The sequence below is a fragment of the Nematolebias whitei genome, chromosome 7 (assembly GCF_014905685.2).
Source record: "Nematolebias whitei isolate Nwh7 chromosome 7, NemWhi1, whole genome shotgun sequence".
Taxonomy (NCBI): Eukaryota; Metazoa; Chordata; class Actinopteri; order Cyprinodontiformes; family Rivulidae; genus Nematolebias; species Nematolebias whitei.
This window is the reverse complement of record NC_056504.1, coordinates 26,180,229-26,205,629: the sequence shown is the minus strand read 5'-3', so window position 1 is coordinate 26,205,629 and position 25,401 is coordinate 26,180,229. Positions and strand designations below refer to the sequence as shown.

Sequence of the window (25,401 nt, the reverse complement as noted above, 5' to 3'; positions counted from 1 at the left end):
CATACATACATACATACATACATACATACATACATACATACATACATGCATACATGCATACATACATACAACATCCATACATACATGCATACATACAAACATGCATACATACATACATACATGCATACATACATACATGCATACATGCATACATACATGCATACATACATACATGCATACATGCATACATGCATACATACATGCATACATGCATGCATACATACATACATACATACATGTAAATGTTCAGTTTCACCACCATTCTCTACTTAACGCAGGCTATCAGTAAGTCTGCTGCTGATCAGAAGTTCATTTTAAAACTAAAGCTTGTTAGATAATTCTGGTGTTTGTAAAGTTGTAGATGTTGTGATTAAGTAGGGAGATGAAATGCCCTTGACATCCCCTCAGTGATGAATAACTAATAGATTATGTCTCTGAAACCATGCACTGCTTTTCAAATAATAGACTCTGTTCATCTCTTTCTTTTGCTTTATCTTCACTGTGCACCATTTTTTATTTTTCTTCTAAGCCTGTCTTGTCCTGTTTCTCTTCTGTCACTTCAGAATTTCTGCTGGTAAATCTCCTGTTTTTGCATCTTCTTTGATTTTCCAGTTTTCGAGGTGGACTCGACGTCACTCACGGTCAGACGGGGACAGAATCTGTCTACACAAATTTTCATAATAAGGAGATTATGTTTCACGTGTCCACCAAGCTGCCTTACACAGAAGGAGACTCACAGCAGGTAAGCTTTTTTTTTTTTTTTTTTTTTTTTTTTTTTTTTTTTTTTTTTTTTTTTAATAATTAAGCTTTTTTTTTCCTGGTTAATGCAATATTTGCTTTATAAAGGTGGAATGTAGTTTATACAAACAAGGCCTGAATTGAAAGTTTGACAGTTTGGAAAAATCCCCTACTAGCCCTTTTCTATTAAAACTTATATAAGAAAATTAACTAGTTTTGCTGGAATATCCTGAAACCCATTCATGGTCTTATTCTCTTATTCAACATTTCCTGTATTTGTTTACTTCTTTGTAATATTAAAATAGCCCAGCTTGCACCCATCAAACAACTAAAAAATATGCAAATTTACTGCATCTATGCAGTGGGACAAAATGCAACATTTTTGATCACTTAATGTGTTTGGCACATCACTATAGCTAAACTCAGTTATACATGTATGTCTCTTTTTGTTCCCACACAAATAATAAACCTTCATGTTATTATGTTTTATTTCTTATAGGTTAAGGTTTTATGTATTTAGATTTATTAAAAATCTCTCGTCATTACAGTAGTTAAAATAAGATATTATCAGACTATTCCTAAATGTATTTATTTAAACTTAAGCCTGTCATGATCAGCTGCCCCCGCTGGCCCCCATCTGCTCACTTCCCTGCCCCTTCATGACATGCTATGTTTTCTGCCATTATGGTCATAGTTTCTGTTCATGTTTATTATTCTCATCTCCTGTCAACCTGCACCTCTGCCTGCTCACTTCACCACACCCCCTCAGCCTATCACAGCAATCAGCCCTGATTCCACTCACCTGTTCAGCTCATCTGGTTCACCTGCTCTGCACCCTTCACAAGATCCATTCTCCCTCTCCACCAGTGTGAGATTATTAAACCTCCCGTGGTCCCTGATAGTGAAGCCTTCAGTCATAGTATCCTGTTCCATAGTGTTGTCTTTTGCCTTGTCTTGCCTTGAACCCTCGCCTGTTTTTTGACTCCTTGCCATGCCCTGCCCCTCTCTGGATTTGTCTGCATATCTGACCACGGTAACGACTCTTGCTCTCCCTTTGACTACTCTTTTTGATCACGACTCGGCCCTATTCATGTTTCTCTGCTTCTACGTGCTTGAGCCCTGCTACGACCATTGGAGTAGTGATGGCCAAATGAAGCAATAAAGCAGTATTGAACCACTTTGCCAATTGTATTGAACTTGGGTTAATTCATTCAAAGGTTCATTTCAGTGACATCTAGTGGTGAAATATAGTATATATTTATGTATATTTAAAAATAGGGTCCGTGTGTCCTCCCCCAGAAAAAATTGGAATAAAAGAGATGCCATTTCCTGCATTTTGGTGTATTTTAACAGGTTGTTAAACATTTGAATAAACTGGTTAAAAAGAGGTCTCTCTTGACGAGGCTCAAGGCTAAACCTGTATAAATAAAGGTTGAATTGAAATTACTATTTTAGAGAGCAACAATTAACAAGCCTGTGTATGAATGCACGACCTTAACAGTCTGTCAGGTGCCCTACCCCCCTCCCCCACACACACACACACACACACACACACACACACACACACACAGCCGACCTGAACTCTTCTCAGCTGAATTCAGTCCTGTGTGTTCTGCTCCAGTCTCACTGCCATCCATCCATTTATTTTAGATAAATTGTCTTTTCTACATTTTGGTCGCTTTGACTAATTAGTGCTGTTGTTTTGATACTTGATGTAATACACATCAAACATTTCACTCGTTTTTTTTTTTTTTTACTGTAAGCTTATTTATTATGTCTGAAATGTTATGCACTGTAATGTATGCAGGAGTTCCGACAGCAGTTGTGCGCGCGTCCTGCAGAGCTGTGTGGAGACGCTGTGCGTAAAACACCTGTCTCAGGGCGCACAGCTGGAGGAGGATGAAGACGCTCCCTGCAGGACTCTGCTGGCAGGAGCGTGGCGCGGACAGAACATCCACTCGTTGTACTTTTAATAAATAATCAAAATAAAAATGCGCAATGACTTTGGACTTTTAGGGGCGGAGTTGGCGGATCCGAGCGGTCAAAATTATAGAGTTCCAGTATCTTGTTCTGACAGGATCCAACTCAAATGAACCACTGTCTGAATATAAAAAACAAGAGCTGTTTGTAACGTATAATACGTGAAGAACGGGGATGTGAACCGGGGCTTGAGCCATCTTAAATACACTGAATCACGCCAAATGACTGAAACTCCACCTGTCAACTTGAAGCAGTCAGCTGACTCGGTCTGAATGAAGCAGTGAAGTGGTTCACACGTCATCGGTGACGTCACATGAAGCGAGCTCCGGCCCAATGCTTCACCATAACTACCCTATCGAGTTTGAAGCGTGCTTTGAAGCTTCGGTGTTAGAGGTAACATCACTACATTGGACCACTCCTCTGGATTTCACCTGCCACATTCAGACTGAAAAGTTTGGACTCCTGCCTTGGACCCTGACCCCAGCAACCAGCAGACTAGTTAATAAAAACTGTTCTTGTTTTTGCACTCCTGTGTCTGGCTTATTTTGAATCCAAAACCTTAGTTCGTGACAAAGCCAGAAATGCAGACGCACTGAGTAAAAAACTACATTCATTTCTTTTAGATCCAGCTTGTTCTGCAGTAATTGGAAGGCAATATCTTCTGCTTGACCTTTTCAATCTCCCACACTGTTAAGAAGAAAATCTGACCCTCTTTTCTTTAGATTTGTTTCTGTTTTTGAACATTAATGTGTAGAGCTTTAGATTTTGATTTTTTTTATAAAAGTGCTCACACTTAATCAGTTATGTAAGTACACTAGATTTTTTTTTCAAGTTAGCAACTAATCAAAGAACAAGTAATGTTTGTGCCACCGCCACAGTGTCCTGCTCACTACGTCATCTGGAACTGACATAATCTGTAGAAAAAGCTCTAGCTAGTGGATATAAATACTTTTTACTGTAATCTTAATAATTAGATTTGATATGTTGATAATAAATTAACAAATAGGAACTCCCAAAACTGCTCAAAAACATATTCTTCAAAAACCTCAGTAATACCTACTATTGTCCTTATTCCACATATTTTCCTAGATAAAAAGGTTTCACATATTTCATGGATGATTTTGACATTGTACATGTTCAAACCACAAGAAGGCCAAACAGTTTTAAATACTTTAACTTTTTAAGGATATTTGTTCAAATGTATGTATTTTGCCAGACTTCTCATAAGATCTCTAAGTCTGTAGTATCAGAACATAAAAATTATAATAGAACTTAAATTATAGTGTTCAAGCTTGAATTTATAAAGTTTACTAAAAATATGAGATATTTGTTCAAGTTCAAGTTCAAAAATCTTTATCCCCTAGGGGCAATTAGTTTTCCAGTCAGTCACACAAAACATCCATATTAGACAAGACATTGAGACATTAAAATAACAGTACATGAAATCATCACTGTTTGTTGAGAAGCCTGATCGATACAGGAATGAATGGGTTATTCAGTCTCTTCTACATCTGGGCAGCAGATACCCGAGTCCAGATGGAAGCAACCTGAACTCACCATGGAGTGGTGATCAGGATCTGCCAGAATCAGCCTGGCCTTGTTCACTGACCTCATCTTGTGGAGGTCAGTGAGGTTCTGTAGGGCTATTTGCTACTTAATTTCAAACAATGATGGAAAGACTATACCACGTAACTGCGTAATCATGTTAATTATGTAAATATTATCTATAAAAGAACATTTTTGTTTGACATTTTAAATTGACTCAAACATTGTCATGATAGAAACAAGCAACCAGCTCGATGAAAACAAGCCCCAAAAAAGCCCAACTGGCAACCCACCACATTGTTTAAAACAAAGACCATTTTTAAACAGTATAAACACACATTTACTATGGTATTACACAAACAGCAAAATTATGCCAAACACTTTGAATAACATACTTTTAAGCTCTGATTAAAAAATACATTTTGCGTATGTAATAAATGTGTAAATCATATTTTTCTATAAAAAAAAAACCATCCTGGCATCTGCATTTGAGTGAAGCCCCCTAGTGGTCAAACACAGTATGAGTGTTTGTTTAAGTGTGTGCGTGACAGTGCATCTGTCACCTCTGTCAAGAACCAGTTTGGATCAGCACATCAACACCCAACACAGAAATGGTTTAAAAAGTTTATTAGGAAATAAACAGCCTCTGGGTCCGGGCCTGGGTTTGATCTTCTGTCTTGATGGAATAACAGGAACTGTAGTCTCGCTGGAGCAGATGACATCATGCAGAGTGAACAGCAAACAAACAAGCAAACAGAAGGCGTACAGGTCCAATAAGGGCAAATCCAGTTCCAGGGTCCAAGATGGGTAGCAGGGGTTCGAGCACAGGGGGGCAGAGAGCAGAATAAATCCAAAAACGTGATCTTGAAGTGTGGTCGGTGTGGAGGCGCAGAGTAATAACCATAAGGACTGAAGCAGACAAAATCCAAAAGGGAGCAGGCTGGTCGGGTAGTCAGAAAACATGCTTGGATTCAGAACAAGGCAGGATGCAAAGACAAGAAGTGCTGGATTTCTACTGCTCAGAGAGTTTCGAGAATCTGGCACTGAATGAGGGTGAACAGGGAGCTTAAGAGGTGCACAGGTGCGATGAATGAAGCTGATTGAAGAGGCAGGGAGAGGAGGCATGGTGCAGGCACATGAACTGAGTGATTGACAGGACAGAAAACACTTGGCAGGAGAAAAAACATGAAACTAGACAGGCTGAGGTAGTAAAAAAGGGGCAAAAACATGACAACCTCGCCAGCTTGGGCGGGAGCGATAAACAAGAGACGGGGGCATGGAAGGGACAAACTACCTACTACCAATCGTCTTTTGCTTTATTGTGCGGAGCTGGGAGTTAATCAACTAGTTTCACTCGGAAAGAAAGTCAAGCCCAAATAAGCAATGTCACGTTCAAAAGCTAGCCCAAAAAAATGCAATCCACGACTCACAAGATTTGCAAGCGACTTTAGAAAAATACAAGCCCAAAGTGGCTTATAATAAGCAGACTTGGCAACACTGCTCAATAATTATTGGTATATCTCATCTGTCTTGTTTGCTACTAATCTTATTATTTCTCATCTATAAAATGACTTCAGTCCACTTATCAAGCCAAAAAAGACATTCTTTTCAAGAACGGACCCATTACATATAGTTAAAAAAAATGTATATACCTGTACATGTTTCTATTCAGAAATCAGTTCAACAAATAGTATTTTACAAGTTTATTGTTTTCATTTCCCTTGCTGCTCATGAGAAATATGACAGCATTCCATTCTCGCGCTGAAGTTCCACTTTTATTTGCCTTGAGCTGAAAACATTCATTTCTTGATGTTGTTTTGTAATAAGATGCATTAGATGTTTGTTGCTCTATACTGCCGTGAGTGGTTTGACCTTTGTTACCAAAGTAACCTTGCACAGAAGGTTCATAAAGCCGAGGCATAGAGACAAACAGAGGACGTAAACACCACCCACATGGGATGAATCATGGGGGAACGGCTGCAGGAGTTGTGGTGAACACTTAACAGCAGAGCCTTTCTGTAGGAAGGAGATTAAGTGGAACTTATTTTGACAAGAATGACTAAATGTGCTTCGGTTTGAAGAGTTTGGATGCAAATGCAGAAGCCGAGGGTCTAAATTTAACACTTCGGTGACTTTGGGTCTGTTTACAGTGACGTTTTAATTTGGTCTGTATAAAGAAATGTTATTCAGCTGGCTGAGTTTGGAAAGTTTCATGTGTGACCAGAGGTGGAAAGAGTACTGAAAATTTGTACTCAAGTACAAGTATGTTACACTGATTAAATTGTACTCAATTAAAAGTAAAAGTACTGGTGTTATAAAATACTTAAGTAAAAGTACAAAGTACTCTTCTCAAAAACTACTCAGGGTATTAATTACTTTTTAACCAATTTATGTTTTATTGTGTTGTCAATAGAAGGCGTTCAGTTTGATTTACTGTATATAACAGCTACATTCAAAGATCATTTCTCAGACACTCAGAAGCTCCGTCTTATTTTAGGACCAGACAAACAGTGACAATATCTAAGATCTTTGCATACTTAGCCAAGCTAATAACACACCCATACAAAAAATAAAACTCCAATACCATACAGGTAGTTGTAAAACCTTGTATACCACAATATGTTTTTTTGAGATTAGATGCTGAAGTCTTGTTGCTGCTATCACTGTAGAGATCAAACAAAGTTTGCATCTGGACTCAGTCTTGTTTTCGCCCTCTGTACATGAAACATTCCTCCAGGTACGACCACGTTTTCTCTGTTGACAGTGTTGTCCTCTGTCTCCATTTTGGCTTTTTCTCCAAATCTTCGGTCCATAAATGACTCTCTACTCCACAGAGTTGTCCTTTGCTTACGTCATAGGCCACAAAGATGCAGATGAACAGTTTGAATATTAATTCTAATTGTGGCCGTACTCAGTATCGACTTCTGATTTTAAAAGTAGCAAAGTAGATTACATGGTCTAAATTGTACTTAAGTATGAGTAAAATTACACAATTGAAAGAAATACTCATAAAAGTACAAGTACCCCAAAAAATCTACTTCATTTCAGTAATGTATTTGTAATTTGTTACTTCCACCCCTGTGTGTTACTGACAATTAAAGCTGTCAACTAGAGAGGCTGTTTTAACCTGGCAGCTCTAATGTTGCAGCCATGCTTACAATACCAACTAAAGACTGGCTTAGAAATCCATTTCCAGTATTCAATGACACATTTTTTTCAATATTTTGTAGAATTTTGTGACAATGTTATCATCATGATGAATTTGTATAGACTATTGTTGTTTAAAGGCATTGCAAAAGAAATTTTCATTCTTATTTTCTATAACTGTGTCAATTAGCTTCTTTTTTGTGCTGCTCTAAAATATCTAGCAATTACAGACAAAATATAAACATTTCACAGAATCTGCACAATTCTGATTAATTTTTGGGTGATTTCAATAATTTGCTTACCTTGTATTACCTACAGTATAACTGATGCTTGTGGCTTTTGAAAGCAGAGAAACCTGCCAGCTTCAGAGCCAGATGGTTGATTTTACCTATGCTAACCGACAGGCTGGTTGTAACAGAAAACAAAGCAATAAAGTAATTAAACTGTTAGTGGAAAAGTAAATGCTGTTCTCATCTCCTAATCCCAGAGTAAATATTGGCTCTGTTGTATTGTGCGTACAACTGGTCGGATCATGAGACATTTTTCAGGAGCCCCAGCCAACATGACAGCTGCAAACTCCCAGCATTAGTCAAGTAGTTTTATGAAATGTCAGTGCTGTTCCTGCAGAGTCACCATGTCTGTTTTTGCTGATTGTGGAAATATTTTAATCACTCATTTTCTATATCGTATTTGAAAATGTGATGTTTTTTTTTCTTAAAGTGCATACATCATAATGATCACATGACACAATCTTGTTGATAAGAACTCTATTTGGGTGGAGTGATTACACTTTGTAGTTCTGAAATCTGCCCACGTCTTAGATTACTTTCTTATCTGAGGGAAAGTACCACTTCCCAAATACAAAGTTTGACACAGCCACTGCAAACTAAATTCATGTTTTAGAAAAAAAAGTTGAGCCGTATTGTCAGATAGTTCTAGGCTCTCTAAATTAAAATTCCTTGCAAAAGTCTGAAGGGTGGGAACTTTATTCATATTTCAGGACTGAAAGAATTTGTCCCTAAAGCTTTAGCAGCAGCGAGCTTTCTGAAAGAGATTGCTTGGATGAAATGCTAATACTTGTGCGTGGTCACGCTGTCCTAAAAAGTGCAGGAGTGTCCTTTAGGCAACTTTAAGGTTTTTGGCAGCAAAAAAGACACAGTTTTACAACCATCATGTCAACTGAATGTGCAAGCAATTTTCTGTTAGACTTTGCAGTGATTTAATTAATACTCAGATTGTTCAGTTATTATCCCCACTTCCCTTGAACTGGTCTTAAATAAACGTTCAGAAACAACCATCGTAGGTTTCATTTATTTTTAAATTGAAAATGCTACAAGAACTGTGATATTTGGGGGTTTCATTATCTATAATTTAATGATTCAATTCAATTCAATTCATCCAAAAAAGTTATATCTGGTCCTCTGGACATTCAAAAAAAAACAAAACAAAGCAAAAAAATATAGAAACGTTTCGTCTCTCATCCAAGAGACTTCCTCAGTCTGAGGTGCTGTTTTCAGCTCAGTCTCTTAAATAGCACCTTCTCAGAGTGGATCAACCAGTTTGCTGCTGACAACCAAAACCAGCTGATCACATGCTCAAGAAAGACCATCAGCCTAACAATGGATCATTAGCACACTGATGGCTGTTTACTACTCACAGAGGGCTGAGTGATACTAGCAATCACAGCATTGTAAGAGGGGGACAGTTGAACCCGGAGGCCTCCACCCCTGTTTAATGATGGACGATTTCTTTTCACAAAGATGGCCTCCTTTACTCCTCTCTCAAACCATTGTTCCTCTCTGTCCAGGATGTGAACATCTTCATCCTTGAAAGAGTGACCGCTGGCCTGGAGATGAGTGTAGACCGCAGAATCCTGGCCTGATGATGTTGATCTTCTGTGCTGGGCCATCCTTTTGGCCAGTGGCTGTTTAGTTTTCTCGAAGTAAGACTGATCACAGCCCTCCTGACACTGAACAGCATACACAGTATTACTCTGTTTGTGCCGGGGGACTGGATCTTTGGGATGAACCAGTCTTTGCCGTAATGTATTTTGGGGTTTAAAAGCCACTGGGACGTTATGTTTAGAAAATAAACGTCTCAGTTTCTCTGATACTCCCTCAACATACGGAATGACCACTGGTCTGGGTCTGGGTTCCTCCTTTTCACCTGATGGCTGACTGGAGTCCTGTTTGGGTTTCTTCTCTGCTTTCAGGAAGGCCCAGTTAGGATATCCACATTGCTCTAGAGCCTGTTTTGTGTAGGATTTCTCCTTCTGCCTGGCTCCCGAGTTAGTGGGGATGCTGTCTGCTCTGTGATACAGAGTCCTAATGACTCCTAACTTGTGCTCCAAAGGGTGATGGGAGTCAAACTGCAAATACTGGTCTGTGTGGGTGGGTTTGCGGTACACCTCGGTTTTCAAATGTCCTCTATCAGAGACTGAGACCTCACAGTCCAAGAAAGCCAACTTGCCATTTTTTACATCTTCTCGTGTGAACTTGATGTATTTATCCACAGAGTTGATGTGGTCAGTAAAATGTTGGACTTCCTGAGATTTAATTTTAACCCAGGTGTCGTCAACATACCTGAACCAATGACTTGGTGGTGTCCCTGAAAAGGACGTCAAGGCTCTCTTTTCTACCTCCTCCATGTACAGGTTGGCAACAATAGGAGAAACTGGAGACCCCATAGCACACCCATGTTTCTGCCTATAATATTGCTCCCCATATGTGAAGTAGGTTGACTGCAGGCACAGTTTCAAGAGTTGACACAGTTGTTCTGTAGAAAGCGTGGTCCTGCTGCTCAGAGTGGTGTCTGATTTTAATCTTAAACTGACCACCTCTACTGCATCATCAACAGGAATGCACGTAAAGAGTGATGTGACATCAAAAGAGACCATTGTTTCATCAGTCTCCATGATGACATCCCTCACCTTATCCACAAAGCCCATGGTGTTCTGTATGTGGTGTTCTGAGCTGCCAACTAAAGGGATGAGTACAGACGCCAGATATTTGGAAACATTGTAAGTGACAGAGTTAATCATGCTAACAATAGGTCTTAAAGGTACACTTTGTTTGTGGATTTTAGGTAAACCATACAGACTAGGTGTGGCCTCCCCTGGGTACATGGAACGATGGTTTGAGAGAGGAGTAAAGGAGGCCATCTTTGTGAAAAGAAATCGTCCATCATTAAACAGGGGTGGAGGCCTCCGGGTTCAACTGTCCCCCTCTTACAATGCTGTGATTGCTAGTATCACTCAGCCCTCTGTGAACAGTAAACAGCCATCAGTGTGCTAATGATCCATTGTTAGGCTGATGGTCCTTCTTGAGCATGTGATCAGCTGGTTTTGGTTGTCAGCAGCAAACTGGTTGATCCACTCTGAGAAGGTGCTATTTAAGAGACTGAGCTGAAAACAGCACCTCAGACTGAGGAAATCTCTTGGATGAGAGATGAAACGTTTCTATATATATATATATATTTTTTTTTTTGAATGTCCAGAGGACCAGATTGAACTTTTTTGGATTTTTCTACCTGGATTATTGAACATGCATCAGGATATCAATTCAATTCAGTTTATTTATATAGCACCAAATCACAACAAAGTTGTCTCAGGGCACTTTACAGAAACATTCACATACATAAAAGCCAATTAGTAAAGTTCTCTATCTAAGGAATGATGTAAACTACATTCCTGTTTTAAAGCCAGGAGCAATTTGCTCAAGGATTAAAGAAAACATTATTTTCATGTCAGTCTTTTAAGTCCAGTGAGCTTTCTTTTTTTGTAGACAAGCTTTAGTTTCTTGCCCTGGAAGTGTTTATTTATCGTGTTTCTAACTTTTTTTGGTTCAGTTGCAGAGGAAAAGGCACATAGGCAACGATATTGTGGCCATCGTGTTTCAAGAAGAAAACACCCCCTTCGTACCAGACATGATCCAGTCCAACTTCCTGCATGCATATGTGGTGGTGCAGGTGGAGAATGCATGCACGGACAACGTTCTCTACAAGGTTGGTTTCACACACATATCTTTTTCTCTTAAAAACCTGGACCAGAACTTGTTGAAACCATTAAGTGAATTTGTCTCAAGAATAAAAAGTATAAAACCACTGTCCCTCCTCTGGATATGTCCAAACCATTTCAGTCTGGCCTCTCTAACTTTATCTCCCAGTTGTTCAACCTGTGCTGTACCTCTGATGATCTTATTCCTAATCTTATCAATCCTTGTCACTCCTAAGGAGAACGTCAGCATCTTAATTTCTGCTATTTCCATTTCTTTCTCCTGATTTTTCTCAATGCCACTGTCTCCAGACCATACAACTGATCTCAGTCCTGTCTTGTAAACTTTTACTTTGACCTTTGCTGATACTCTTTGCCAACAACTATTCAGAGTCAACTCTGTTTGTGTTTTAGCTAAATATCTCATGAACCACAGGGCAGCTTTTAATGAAAACTTCAGGACATATTCAAAAGACAGACTTTTATAACTGGGTAACTTTTGAAGCCATCCTAATTCAAAATTGCTGTGACAGCAAACTGACCTTAGAAAACACAAAATGTCTTTAATTCAGTCAATTTTAAAGTTAAAATTTGCACAGAGCTCAAATTTGATAGAATAGTGGCTGAGAGTCATTCACAACACATACATTAAGTGGGACATCTTGATGTGTTACTTTCAAGGCTTAGCAAGATGGTCTACAGTTTGTGTAAAATCCAGACATGAAATGTGGCGTGTGAAATGCATTATTTCAAGACATGAATCCATTTACTTTACTTTTTTATCTAGGTGTCTGTGACAGCAAGAGATGATGTACCTTTCTTTGGGCCTGCTCTTCCTGACCCAGCTATCTTCAAAAAGGTCAGCAACCATACAAACATAGTCCCTTTTTATAGACGACTCAATAAACTTTCACTCTGCTAATCTGTACTCGTCTTCCTCAGGGCCTCGAGTTCCACGAGTTCCTCTTCACCAAGCTGATAAATGCAGAATATGCGTGCTACAAGGCTGAAAAATTTGCCAAGCTGGAGGTGAGAAGCACATCGAGTGTTTACGTGCCTGTTTTTATGCTCAAGTGCACAACTGTTTGCACCCATCTACATCTCGCTGAGTGTACCTTTTATATAGATTTATTGTCACTGTGTCCTTCTCAGACAACAACCACAGAAAGGACAAAAAAAAATGTAGTGCAGCAGTTTATTATCCTGATGGAGTTTCTACCTGCCACCCGTGAGGCTTTATTTAAAAAGGAAGAATTCAACGAAATCAGCTTTTGCTATTTATTTCTTGCTTTTTTTTTTTGTTGTTGTCAGGAGCGCACGCGTTCAGCCCTGCTGGAGACTCTGTATGAGGAGCTGCACATCAACAGTCAGTCCATGATGGGCTTGGGTGGAGACGAAGATAAGCTGGAGAACGGGGGTGGAGGAGGAGGAGGTGGTGGCTTTTTTGAGTCCTTTAAGGTAGAGCATCACTTTTTTTAATTTAATGAGGCTCATTGGTGATCTGCTATTCCACGTGCATGAGCAAGAATGGAGATGAGTGGAGAAATATAACTTTTAGGATTTGTTTGTGTGTGCGTGTGTGTGTGTCCTCCCCCTGACTCTTGGCTGGGATTCTGGGTATTCACACATGAGAAAACAAAACATAGGCAATGTGCGGTATCTCAAAGGGCCAGTCCTCGTGGCTTTTGCTGTCCTCGTTTGGCTGTGACTGCTGAGCTCAGTGTGTCTTCACATAATGGTGTGATTTTGAGGCTGCAGAGTGCCCTGTTGTGTTTAAAAGGCACTCTGCTCCGACTGCACTCCGTCAGCGTCCACGCTGAAGTGAAGCTGACTGAGACAGGAACTGTGACGGTCTGTGCACGAGCACATGATTATGTTATAAAATGGGGGTGCAAAGATAGAGCATGTGTAACAGGTCAGTGTAATGGATATTACAATGTCTTCATCTTGGAGACCTGATGAAGATATCAAAACCATCTAAGAGGTGATTTTTCTTGTTGCTTGTATAGCTAAATGCTAAAATGAAAACATATTTTTAATAAAAACTCAACTTCAGGGCGTATTTAGTTCAGATTTGCCAATCAATCAATCACATGTAGTCTCATACACCTGCATAAATGAGCTCCAGCCCAGGTTAATTCAATATCAGAGCAACATCAAATTAATATCTACCACTTTTTATGAACTCATAAAGATCTTGCACTCTTAATTCATGTATCACTCAAAAATTTACTCTATTGTGTCTGATTTGCTGTGAAAAAATAGTGTAGCACCATTTTCATGGCTAAAATACAACCTTATCATTATTTTCATCCCCACAGCTGAATGCTGTCTGTCTGAAAGAGGTGAAGGGATTGATCCAAATATTAATTATTATCAATACTAATTATAGTATCAAGTTGATACTAATATGATGGAATTGATATGTTAGTTATAAGAAGGTAAACTCTAAAATATATATTTCCCACTATTATTTTTTTTTTTACAATGTCAGTAGTTACAGTAATGTTTCTTAATGTGCCTAAAATATTTGCTGAAATCTATTTTGGATTTTAATTTGCAAATAATTAGTTGATTACCAGGGGACAGTAATAACCAGTTGTTTGTTACTTGTGGTTTTATTTTCATGGTTTTGAAAAATCTACTTTTTCATCTCAAAATACCTTTTTTTTATCTACATATTTTACTCAACAAATATAAGCATAAATACATCAAAATTATCAGATTTATTGATCCCAAACAGCTCTTTCACAGACTTTGCTAAATACTGACATGTTTTTACTCACTTTGGCTGTTTCTATAGATAAAGAAAATGTACGTGGAAGTTGGCAGTTTACAAATTTTACTAACATTTTTTTAAAAATTAAGGACATATAAATTTGAAAAAAAAAAAGCATATTTTCTTTTAATAGGATTTTGTTTCTAATTGTTTGTTATAACGTTACAATGAGTACCTTTGAAGGTATCAGATCTGATCCATACAATTGATGATGGCCGTTGTATTTACTTGGTATTGGATAAATGCCAGATTTTACAGTTCTATTTCGTATAGTCTTCGCCCTTTAAGAGCTGTCACTTAGTGGGTTTATCCCGTCATGCAAAGCATTGCACTGAAAAATTTAGTCCACGCCCACCTGTTGTGTGGGCCCCACCCATTGTGTGGGCCCCACCCGGTCCATATACTGTAAATACATTAAGAGCGGGTAATCGGCTCCCATTTTTCTTCATCAAGCTAATAGCACTGTCAGAAGAACAAAGAAGGGAAATTGTCTAGCTTGACCAGCTCAGTTGGGGCTGCCTGTGGCCCCACCACGCCAACCTCCTGTCGTCCCGGTGTGCTTTCCTCCCCGAGGAGAAGCAGACGAGCAGTCTTGTTTCAAGGTAAGTGCCGAGGAATATTTCTCAGTGGCGGGTTGCTACACGCTGGATGACGCCATCTTGTAATTTTCCTTTTATCGACGACTCTCGGAGCGAATCGGATGGCTCCTCTGGGACAGGCGACGTCAGCAGCAGACCCCGCTGCTCACTCCCTCCTGGAGAGCGTAGTGTCGGAACGAGGGGGGCTGAACGAATGCTCATCCCTCCCCAGACCTTTTTTGCATCGGCGACCACACCGCTCTCAGCCGTTGGTGCCCTCCTCTGGAGCTGCCCGGCATAATCCAGGAGGCAGCTGACATGAAGGGACTTTTTCCGTCACTCTCCTTCCCCCGTCCAGATCGGATGATCTAGCGGGAAGATTTCTGGGCTCCACCCCGGCTCGCCGTCCTAATCCCATCTGGCCTTGTTTTCCCAGCAGTGACGTCCTACTGGAACGAGGCCGCAGCCGGTTCTGGTAGACTGAGGGCGCCGGTTCCCACATTCGCACCCATCACCAGAGTGGAGGGGTTTCACCGAGCGGAAATTCCCTCGGTGCCCCCCCCGGAGCCGAGCCTGGCAGAGGCTTTTGGAGCAAGATGTCCAGGTTGGCCCAGCATCCTGGGCCTCCGGGTAAGCATGACCAGATGGTGACGTCGCTTTCCAACCGAGCTCACCAGTGTGCGTTCCAGGCGGCCGCAGCAAACAATACGTTACGCTGCTGACGTACAGCGTTCAAGAGGCTGGAGGAGATGTAGCAAGGCAGCTGACGTCATCCTCAACCTGTGTGCCTCTTCTGCTGTCTGCCGTCTCGCATCACAGCCCAGAGGACGAGGTGTTCCAGATGTCCACCTGGCTCGTCACTCCCCCTCCCTCTCGGAGGAGCTGCAGAAGGCTTTTTGTTGGAGGGCCCCATCAGCGACGGACGCGCTGTTCAGGACCAATTTTAAGACAACAACAACACATTCCACGGCTGCAGCAGTGTCTCCCCGCGCCGCTACGCTGCCAGCCCCGCCCGTCAGACATCAGCCCTTCTCATCCTGGCAACCGGAGGTTCAGCGTTTCCCTGAGATCGCCAACAGGCGGTGCCCTGGGACAACAAACCACAGAGCTCACGGGGAAGAAGATTCAAAATTACGGTTTGCGGAGGATGTGTGTAAAGATGACACGAGTTTTGAAATAAAACATCATTCAATGATTAAAGGGTCTGATTTTAGCCAGTCTGTCAGCTCAGATGACCTCACAGCGGCTCCTCAGACATCCTCCACACAAAACGAGCCGGTGGCCTTAAAAAAAGTTTTTCAGAATCACCGCTGCTCCAAAATAAACACGAGACGCTCGCATGACACAACAGTCAAAAGCGAATATGGTCCACAGAACGAGTCCAGTGGAATAACTCATTTTCAGCTCCTGCGACGCCAGCAGCCTTCACTCAAACGGCGCTGCATTGATTAAGGTGCGCACACCACTCCCCAGCACTCGCATAAGCATAAATGTGAGACTGCAGAACGAGTCCAGTGAGACACCTCGCTCTCAGCAGGAGCGGCACGTGTCTCACCGCAGCGGTGTCAAACACATGCTCCCGTGGTGTCAGCAGCTTTCACCCAAACAGCGCCGCGTGGATGAGGGTGCACACGCGTCTCCTCAACCCACACCAGTCCACATCGACATGAATGTGAACCCTCAGCCTGAGCGTGGCACAGAGGCGCACTCAAAGCCCTTTCGAGGAAGCCTCGCCTTGGGTCACGCGGAACACACTTCTGTGACGCATGACGGCAGTCGAGGCTGTAGACTGGCTGACGTCCGTAAGAAACATGACGCACCACCTAAACACACGCCCACTCCACGAACGCCTCGCGGAGTGGCTGCGAACATGCTCGCCAGACAGATGAATGGCTAAGCTGATAAGGGGTTACACGCTGCAATTCGCAGCTCGACCCCCTCCGAACGGAGGGGGTCGAGCGTCCCTAAAACTCCAGGTTTTAGGGACGGTCCTGTCATCACCAGACCAGGTCTCATCCCTAAATGCAGAAGTCCAGGAACTTCTGGTAAAAGAGGTAATTTCCAGCATTCCCGATGGAGAGGAAAACACAGATTTTTATTCACGTTACTTCCTGGTTCCAAAACGGACTGGAGGAACAAGACTGATTTTGGACCTGTCAGTTTTCAACAAGGCGATCGTGGACAGACCGTTTCACATGTTGACAACCAGACAACTGTTGGACAACATCCAGAGAAACGACTGGTTTAGTTCCATCGATCTGAAAGACACCTACTACCCTCGTGCCTTGTACGTTCTCAAAGTGTGTGGAGACGACCCTGCAACCATTACACAGAGCAGGGATGAGAGTTTTGTTTTACCTAGACGACCTGTTGCTGCTGTCACGCTCCAGATGGGAAGCAGCGGCACAGACTCAGGTGTTGACGTCACACCTGCTAAATCTGGGCTTCGCCATATATTGGGGAAAAAAAGTTCGATTCCCCCGGCCCAGACGATTGTTTATCTGGGAGTGGAGCTAAACTCAACCGCCATGAGGGCTCGTTTATCACAGACGAGAATTGACACTCTAAGAGTCCGGCTCCGCCACATAAGACCTGGCAGAGTGGTAACAGCCATTTCTGTCATGAAGCTGTTAGGAACGATGTTGTCAGCTCATACAGTGGTCCCGCTGGGCTCCACTTGCAACACCTCCAGAGATGGGTTGCTCGTCTGCGTGTGGATCTGATAAAGCAAAAGAGACGGATGATCACTGTTCCTCCCTCCGTGAGAACAGACCTCCGACACTCGAAAAAAACCCTGGTTTTGTTGGAGGGAGTCCCCATCAGCAGACCTAAGTCACACGTGTCAGTCTTCACAGGCGTGTCGCTGTCAGGCTGGGGGTGGACATGCCTATCTCGAGCTGTAGGGGCGCTGTGGCCTCCTCACACAACAGCTCATATAAACATTCTGGAATGTCGCACGGTTCTGAATGTGATTCAACACTTTTTTCCTGTGCTGCAGAATCAACACGTTTTGATTCACACAGACAACAAGGTTACTGCTGCTTACATAAACCGGCAGGGGTGTGTGCGCTCAGTCCAAATGTTACACATTGCGAGAAAACTACTGTGTTGGGCACACCAAAATCTGCTCTCCATCAGAGCAGTGTACATCCCCGATGTTCTGAACAAAGGAGAAGATGTGATGTCCAGGGGCGGTCTGCGTCACGGGGACTGGACCCTGCACCCCGATCTGATGGCCCAGACGTGGCAGAAATTTGGCAAAGTGGCTGTGGACCTGTTTGCGACACGAGAAAACGTTCAGTGTCAACTATGGTTTTCACTGAGCCCGCAAGACGAACCACCGCTGGGGGTGGACGCATTTGCTCACATCCCATGGCCCAAAACGCTTCTTTACACGTTCCCCCCACCTTCTCTGATATTACGGTTTCTGAACCGAGTTCAGAAGGAGGGATTGACAGCTCTCCTGGTGGCTCCCGAGCGTGTGAACGCGCCATGGTTCTACGACGTCTGTTATTGGGGCGCCCGTGGAAACTGCCGTGGAGGGTGGATGCTCTCCTCCAGGCAGGAGGAGCGTTCAAGAGTTACCCAGAAATAGGCCAGTACCTGTGGGTCTGGCCGCTGAACGGATCCGCTTAGAGAGGATGGGTCTCCCACAAGATGTAGTGCGCAGAATCCAGGATTCATGTGCTGCATCTACCACAGCGCTGTACACATCAATGTGGACAGCTTTTCAGCGCTGGTGTACAGAGAAAGGTATAGAGACCACCCCATGTCCACTAGGTGGCGTGCTGTCCTTTCTACAGCAGCTGATGAACAGAAATCTGGTGTTCAACACGATTAAAACGTATGCTGCAGCCATCTCTTCCTGTCACGAAAGTTTCGGAGACAGAACAGCTTTTAATCATCCGCTGATTAAGCGTTTTTTTAAAGTTGTACAGAGATGCAGGCCTGTTTCATGCCCACTTGTTCCACAGTGGGATTTAACGCTGGTCCTGCGAGCCCTGATCAAAGTTCCATTTGAGCCACTGAATCAGGTTCCAATTAAATTCTTGTCTCTTAAAACAGCCCTGCTGCTGGCTTTAACATCTGCTAAGAGGGTGAGTGATTTATCTGCCCTCTCTGTTGCTCCGTCGTCTTAGAATTCAGGCTGACGGCAGCTCAGCTGATCTAAGACCGAATCCAGCCTTTATGTCTAAATACATCACGAGCTCTTTTAAATCAAGAGTGATATCATTGGAGGGGTTTTTCCCTTCCCCCCACAAATCAGAAGAAGAAATATCTTTCCATCTTCTCTGTCCTGTGCGGGCGTTGACGTGTTACATAGCGCGCACAGCCGCAATGCGTCAAACTCAACATTTGTTTGAGCATTATAGAGATGCATCTGCAGGTCGCCCGTTATCCACCCAGCGCCTGTCACACTGGCTGTGTGAGGCCATTTCTGAAGCCTACAGAGCATCAGATTTAGAGCCTCCTGTCAACCTCAGGGCGCACTGACCAGAGGTATCGCATCTTAGACTGCTTTGCATAATGGTATGACAATGCAGGATATTTGTACTGCGGCCACGTGGTCAACACCCTGCTCATTTATTCGCTTTTAACTACGTGATGTGATGGCTCGTTCCATGACACATTCTGTCCTTAGTGTTTTAACAGAATGAATATCGTTGTTTCCTGGAACCCCGTTTAAACTCACATCTGACTGCATGCATTTACAGTGTGAGATGTTGTTATCAGTCACAAGTTGTGACTGTTAATTTGGTTCTATTGTCACTAATCAGTTCATGACTTGTTACCAATCAGTTCATTTGATTAATAATCAGTTCACTTGTTATTATTAATCTTTTCATATTGATCAGCTGTGAATCTGTTGGTTCATAGCCCTTTTTTCAGCATCTTCCTTTCCTCGTTGAAAGTTTTCCGGGGCGTTAATGCACTCAGAACGCATAACTACACAGCATGCGTCTGTGCATGGTACGCATAATTACGCAACGCGTAATTACGCACATGGAAAGCTGAGTGACAAGACGTTTTTTGGGCAAGCTGCCGCTTCGTACGGTGTTCGAATGGACCCAGTGAGGCGAGTACCACATCTGCTTCTCCCTTAACCCACTAAGCGACAGCTCTTAAAGGGCCTAGCCTATAAGAAAAAGAACACTGGTTACGTACTGTAACCCCAGATTCTATGAATATAGGCGTAGCCCTTTAAGCGTCGGGCCTCACTGGCTCCTAAATGGCTGAAGAAAAAGCTATTTGGGAGCTGATTACCCGCTCTTTACGTAATTTATATGGACCGGGTGTGGCCCACACAACAGATGGGCGTGGACTAAATTTTTCACTGCGATGCTTTGCATGATGGGATAAACCCACTAAGCGACAGCTCTTAAAGGGCTATGCCTACACTCATAGAATCTGGGGTTACAGTACGTAACCAACGCTTTTCACTCTCTTATCTAGCTACCGAGCTTCCAGTGTCCTCAGAACTGACAGAAATTACTAAAAGGTCAGGTAGTAGTTAGAGTTTATATAAATTTCATTAGTTTATGACAAAAATTAATCTAGAATCAATAATTACTACCTGCTTTTGTTTTATAGCTGGGAGTGATGACATGTATTTAAGTTAAAGCAAATGACGGAGCAAATACGTAAGTTTGCTTCCCCACATAAGAAACGCTGGAGCACCTGCTCCACTAGGACCAGGCGCCTCTGGGTCCGTTTCAGATTAACGATTTAATGACCGGTCATTACGAAGCTCATGATGCAGTTTGTACAAGTCCCCATGGGCAACATTCCATCGCCGTTTTTCTCTTTTTTGTGTCTATCTCAGCTGTCTTTGTTGAATTTCTCTGCGACTATTATCACTGCCTTTTTTTTTTTTTAGCTTTTTCTTTCAAATACTTATAAAGATGCATTTTTTTTTTAAATACAGTATCTGCACAACGTGCATAAATGTGCCTTTCCCTGTCCTTTTTGCTGTCAAGAACCAACATCTTCTGTTCTCTTTCACACAAATGAAATCCATGAGAACAACAAAAAAGATTAAATCATATCATCTGGACCAATTTCTTTAAGTGAGAAACATTTTGTTCCCCATCCAGAGGACTTCCTCAGTCTGTGGCCTTCCAACCAGATCTGTCCCACAGGTAGCCTTCATTGCTTTGTTTCAAGCCAACCTCCTGTTAGAATCTGAAAAGTAGGCTTTTAACACATTATAACAGAGCACACTCATCCAAAACAATCATTCATCATGTACAACAACCAAACGTTTTAGGCCAGATAGCCAACTTGCTACTCACAAATCCATGTCCTGTGCACCTTTTTCAGTTTTCAGTTGTGCAGATTTCATTTTCGTGATGTCTCTTCTCATTTCAGTCTCTGTCTTGAACTTCTGTTTTCACAATGTGTCCCATGACAGTTTTGAACTTCAGACTCATTCATGGCAAATAATGACTTTTTTACCAAGAATTTGTGTCCTTATTGTTCACAACAGCTTATATACACAGCCAACTTTGTGGGAACCATCATGGATTTCTGCCTGTTGAGCTGTACTGCTGTACTGAAGCAGTCCTGCAGACACACAGTCATATAAGAACAAACCACTAGTCTATGCACACCCTCAAACATATACAGCAATATTATGTTAAACACTTCCTATAATCTTCAATTGAAAGATCTGGCAGGCTAGCTTCAGTTAAAACGTAAAATATTAACTTGAATTTTAAAAAAGTAATTTGCTCAAATCCATCCTAAAAAGAGATTTTCAATTTGGACACAGTTTGATATGATTTCCATTTATTTGCATTTATTTAATTCTTGAGATTATTGGTCAGTGTGTTGCGTTTCCACATAGCATCGATGTGGATCCACTGACCATCAATATCTCCTCGTTTCTCTCTGCAGCGGGTCATCCGCAGCAGAAGCCAGTCTATGGACGCCATGGGCCTCAGTAACAAGAAGTCACATACAGTCTCTACTAGTCACAGTGGCAGCTTTACCCACAATCCCGCAGAGAGCCCCAAAACCCCTGGGATTGTAAGTAGCTAATTTTTGGTTGTGTGTTGCCCATCTAACACATTTATTTAGGATTCATAGTGGATACATGTACATTCAGCTGTTCTTTCTAAAAGGTTGTACTGAAACAAACTAGATTTGCTTTTTTTCTGTGAAATGGAGTGTAAATGCTTTTTATGCTGAACAAGCTGAAAAAGCTGTTGGTAAAGCTAAAACAAGCTAAATACTAGCTAAAAGCTAAAAGGATCAATACATTATCTAAATGCTAAAAGTACCAAAAAGGTAGTTAAAATTTAAAAGTAGCAAATGATTTGGTAAAACGTAAAGGTACCTAAAGTCTAGATAAAAGTGAAAATTAACAAAAGGCCAACTAAAAACTAAAATATCCTGATGCATGCTCAATAATCCAGGTAGATAAATCTATAAAAGTTAAATCTGGTCCTCTGGACATAAAAAAAAAAACTAAAACTACTTTAGTAAACTGCTAGATAAAACTTAAAAGTAGCAAAAGCCAAAAGTAGCCAAATTATAGCTAAAGGCTAAAGTAGCATAAAAAGACAACTAAGAGCAAATTTGCTGCAGCAGATTTCAAAGTCAACTTTTTTTTTTAATTGAAGAAATTTCAATGGGTAATTTTGCAAATTAAATTAAACATTTTTTAAAAATAAAAAAGTGACAAAAGCAAAAAGCCTTATCTCCTGAATGAGCTCATAGTTTTGAATGAAGGGCTAAAATAGCACAAAGTTTGTAGAAGTAGTTAGAGTGCAAAAAAAAACTTACTGGAAAAAGAACATTAAAACAATAGTGCAAATACACAATCAGCATTCACTTAATAACTGCCTTTGACACCATGCAGTACTTTACTTTCTTTAGTATGTTAACCTTGAAGCTTTTTCTTTTATTCCTGGCTTTCTAACATGTCCTTTCTTTGTTCAGAATCAGATTTCACAAATCACCTTATCCATTTACTACTTATAGAGTTCATGTTAATGTCTTTTTTTTTGGTCTGTGAGGGAAAAAAAAACATATAGAAAAACTTTCTTAGTATTTCATTCATTTTCATCCATTGAGTGAATGATTGTTGCTGCATAGGAAGACAGACGTCTAGGATTTTGATTATATTTTAATCAATTTGGATATCAATCAAGTGACTCAGTTATCAGCACAAACTGATTGTTTTTTAATCCCAGTTTAGTTTCTACCCCAATCTTGAAGTGAGCTCTGTCCATGAGCTGTTTGATTACCCAGACTCCCTCCCTTGCTGCTTTGCTTTCTAATGATGGTTTCCCATTACAGATGTTTGGAACACCTGACGCTGATTTGTCCGTGTGTGGCTGGAAGTTTTGCATGGCACGAGTCATAGAGCGCACAGGCCCATTTGTGTGTCTTGGAATGACAGTTTTGTGTTTCTTTTTATTTCACCCTATTTACAAAAGATTTAGTACCTGTTTGGGTTGTGTCAACTCTTTTTGGCCTTTCTCCATCCTCTGAATGCATCAGTACACACACTTGTATCCCTCTGGGCACAAACTGCCAGCATGCCTGCTGTGGTGACACTCCTGCTCTGCCCTATGTTTGACCTCAACCTGCCATTTCCCATATAAAGCATTTCACTGTTTTCTCTATATCAGGGCTATTCAACTGGCGCCCCCCTGGCCAATTCCGGCCCGCAGGTGATTTAGGTCCAGCCCACACAGGAGTTCATTAATAAAAAGAAAAATACTATCAGAAAACATCCATGAGAGAGACTTTTAAACTACCGTATTCTTTGGACTATAAGGCTCTCCAAGGCACAATATCAATAAGCGGGTCTGCTTTCATACATAAGGCATACCGGATTATAAGGTGCATTATGCGAAACAAAACAGTCAGATAAGTCAAACTTTATTCAACTCATTCACAATAACCACATAAAATCAGTTCGAAGTCAGTAAGCACAACCAGAATTAATACACAAGGTGCACCTGATTATGAGGCTCACTGTCAATTTTTGAGAAAACTAAAGGATTTTAAGTGTGCCGTATAGTCCAAAAAATACGGTATTTGAAATAAATGTTTCAGTCGGCGAGACAATCCTGTTGTAAGCCCATGAATTGTAAACATTTTCACAATCAAACAGAAGAACACTTTAAAAAAAGATCCCTCCCCACTCAAAGCATTTTTTTACACAATACAATGCCAAGCCAGGCCAAGCCAGGCCAAGCCTCACCCTGAAACATCATTAAAGATTTTTGATGTTAACCCTCTTGGTATTTTCCCCCATACCAGGAATGACCTCAGACTCATGGTGTCAATTTACAGCCAATATCAGACTTCAACATAAATTACCAATGCAAATCTGAACCAGACATTTACAAGAACCCATTTCTACACTTCAAAGCATTGTAAACAGTCAGAAACATTGCACAGCCTCTGCAAGGCTACCCAGCATGCTTTGCAGCTCACACGGTCTCTCGGGACTCTCACAGAGAGAACGTTGTGAGTTTGGTGGAAAATAAAATAAAGTTAAACAGATGTGTTAATGTTTAATTATAAGAATTAAATTAGCAGAGACATGAGTCGAAGGGCTGTTCGCTCTCGTGGGGGCTCTTTCTCTCCCACTGTGTGGGGAGTTCTGATGACCTGATCAGTGCGTGATCGCCCACGAGCCGGATTAAAAAACAGCAAACAGATTTATTACTGGGGGAATATTGATGATGAGACACAGCAGCTTTGTAATCAGTTTAAGTAACGTTAACCACAGATAGGATTGATTAATTCATTAAAGTAAATGACACAAAGGAGACGTTTGACACACATCATGCTCGCTTTCAGCCCAGCTGAATTCTGCTCCGCCTCTTTTGGTTCTCCCAAAGCTCACACCTGAGCGGGACGTGAACACTTCACCTGTGATTTATGAAGTAACTGAGGAAGAATTGGTCTGCACAGCCATTTGATTGTAAATGAGAACTGGTTGTTAATGGACCTACATGAAACGGCAGCATGTTGGTCATTCAGGGAACATCAAAAATGGTCAACTTCTTTTTAAATTTGAAAAGCATAAAGATTTGGCAAGTCAGACATGGCAAATAATATTTGTGTAAAATAGGAGGCATAGTGTGCCATGTTTGTTTTTAATATTGTTTCACAATATCAATATTAATACTTTTATTGCAAGGAAATAAATCTTAAAATGCAGTTTCTTTGAATTGCATTTTTGGGTTCTGTTTATTGCATTTATGATTGAATGCAGCAAATAAAACACATTTAAAAGGTAACAGCTTATTGCAATACTTGGTTTATTTACATAATGATATTAATTGCTGGATATCCAGCCATGAGCTGTTGTTGGCTTCCAGTAACTGTGGCCCCCTGAGCAGTTTAGCTGAATAGCCCTGCTCCATGTCATGTCATCTCAACTCATGCTGCAAGCTCCTTTTTAAGCCATTTTGCTCTCTGCACTATAAATTCTCTGTGCATGAGATCTTACGAAGTGTTCTATTCTGTTCTGTTCCTTCCCCTTCTTGCCTTTTCAATCTTTTATCTCCCCTCTCTTTCTGCTTTCTGCCTTGTCTTGTGTGGCTCAGTCATTGCTTGTCCCAGGGAAAAGTCCCAGTAAATATGGACGCCGAGGCAGTGCCATAGGGATAGGAACA

At 41.4% G+C, this 25,401-nt stretch overlaps 1 protein-coding gene across 1 annotated transcript in view; it reads left to right on the top strand.

Annotated features, from left to right (window-relative positions):
* rap1gapb (RAP1 GTPase activating protein b) overlaps nt 1-25,398 on the top strand; it is a gene marked incomplete at its 3' end in the record, with an annotated part of 46,016 nt that extends 20,618 nt beyond the window's left edge. The window contains exons 11-17 of the mRNA XM_037679777.1: nt 613-742; nt 11,257-11,412; nt 12,189-12,260; nt 12,344-12,430; nt 12,713-12,859; nt 21,656-21,787; nt 25,333-25,398. Of these exons, the coding sequence (XP_037535705.1) occupies nt 613-742; nt 11,257-11,412; nt 12,189-12,260; nt 12,344-12,430; nt 12,713-12,859; nt 21,656-21,787; nt 25,333-25,398 (790 nt within the window). The remainder of the gene's footprint in view (nt 1-612; nt 743-11,256; nt 11,413-12,188; nt 12,261-12,343; nt 12,431-12,712; nt 12,860-21,655; nt 21,788-25,332) is intronic.
* Nucleotides 25,399-25,401: the final 3 nt, after the last annotated feature.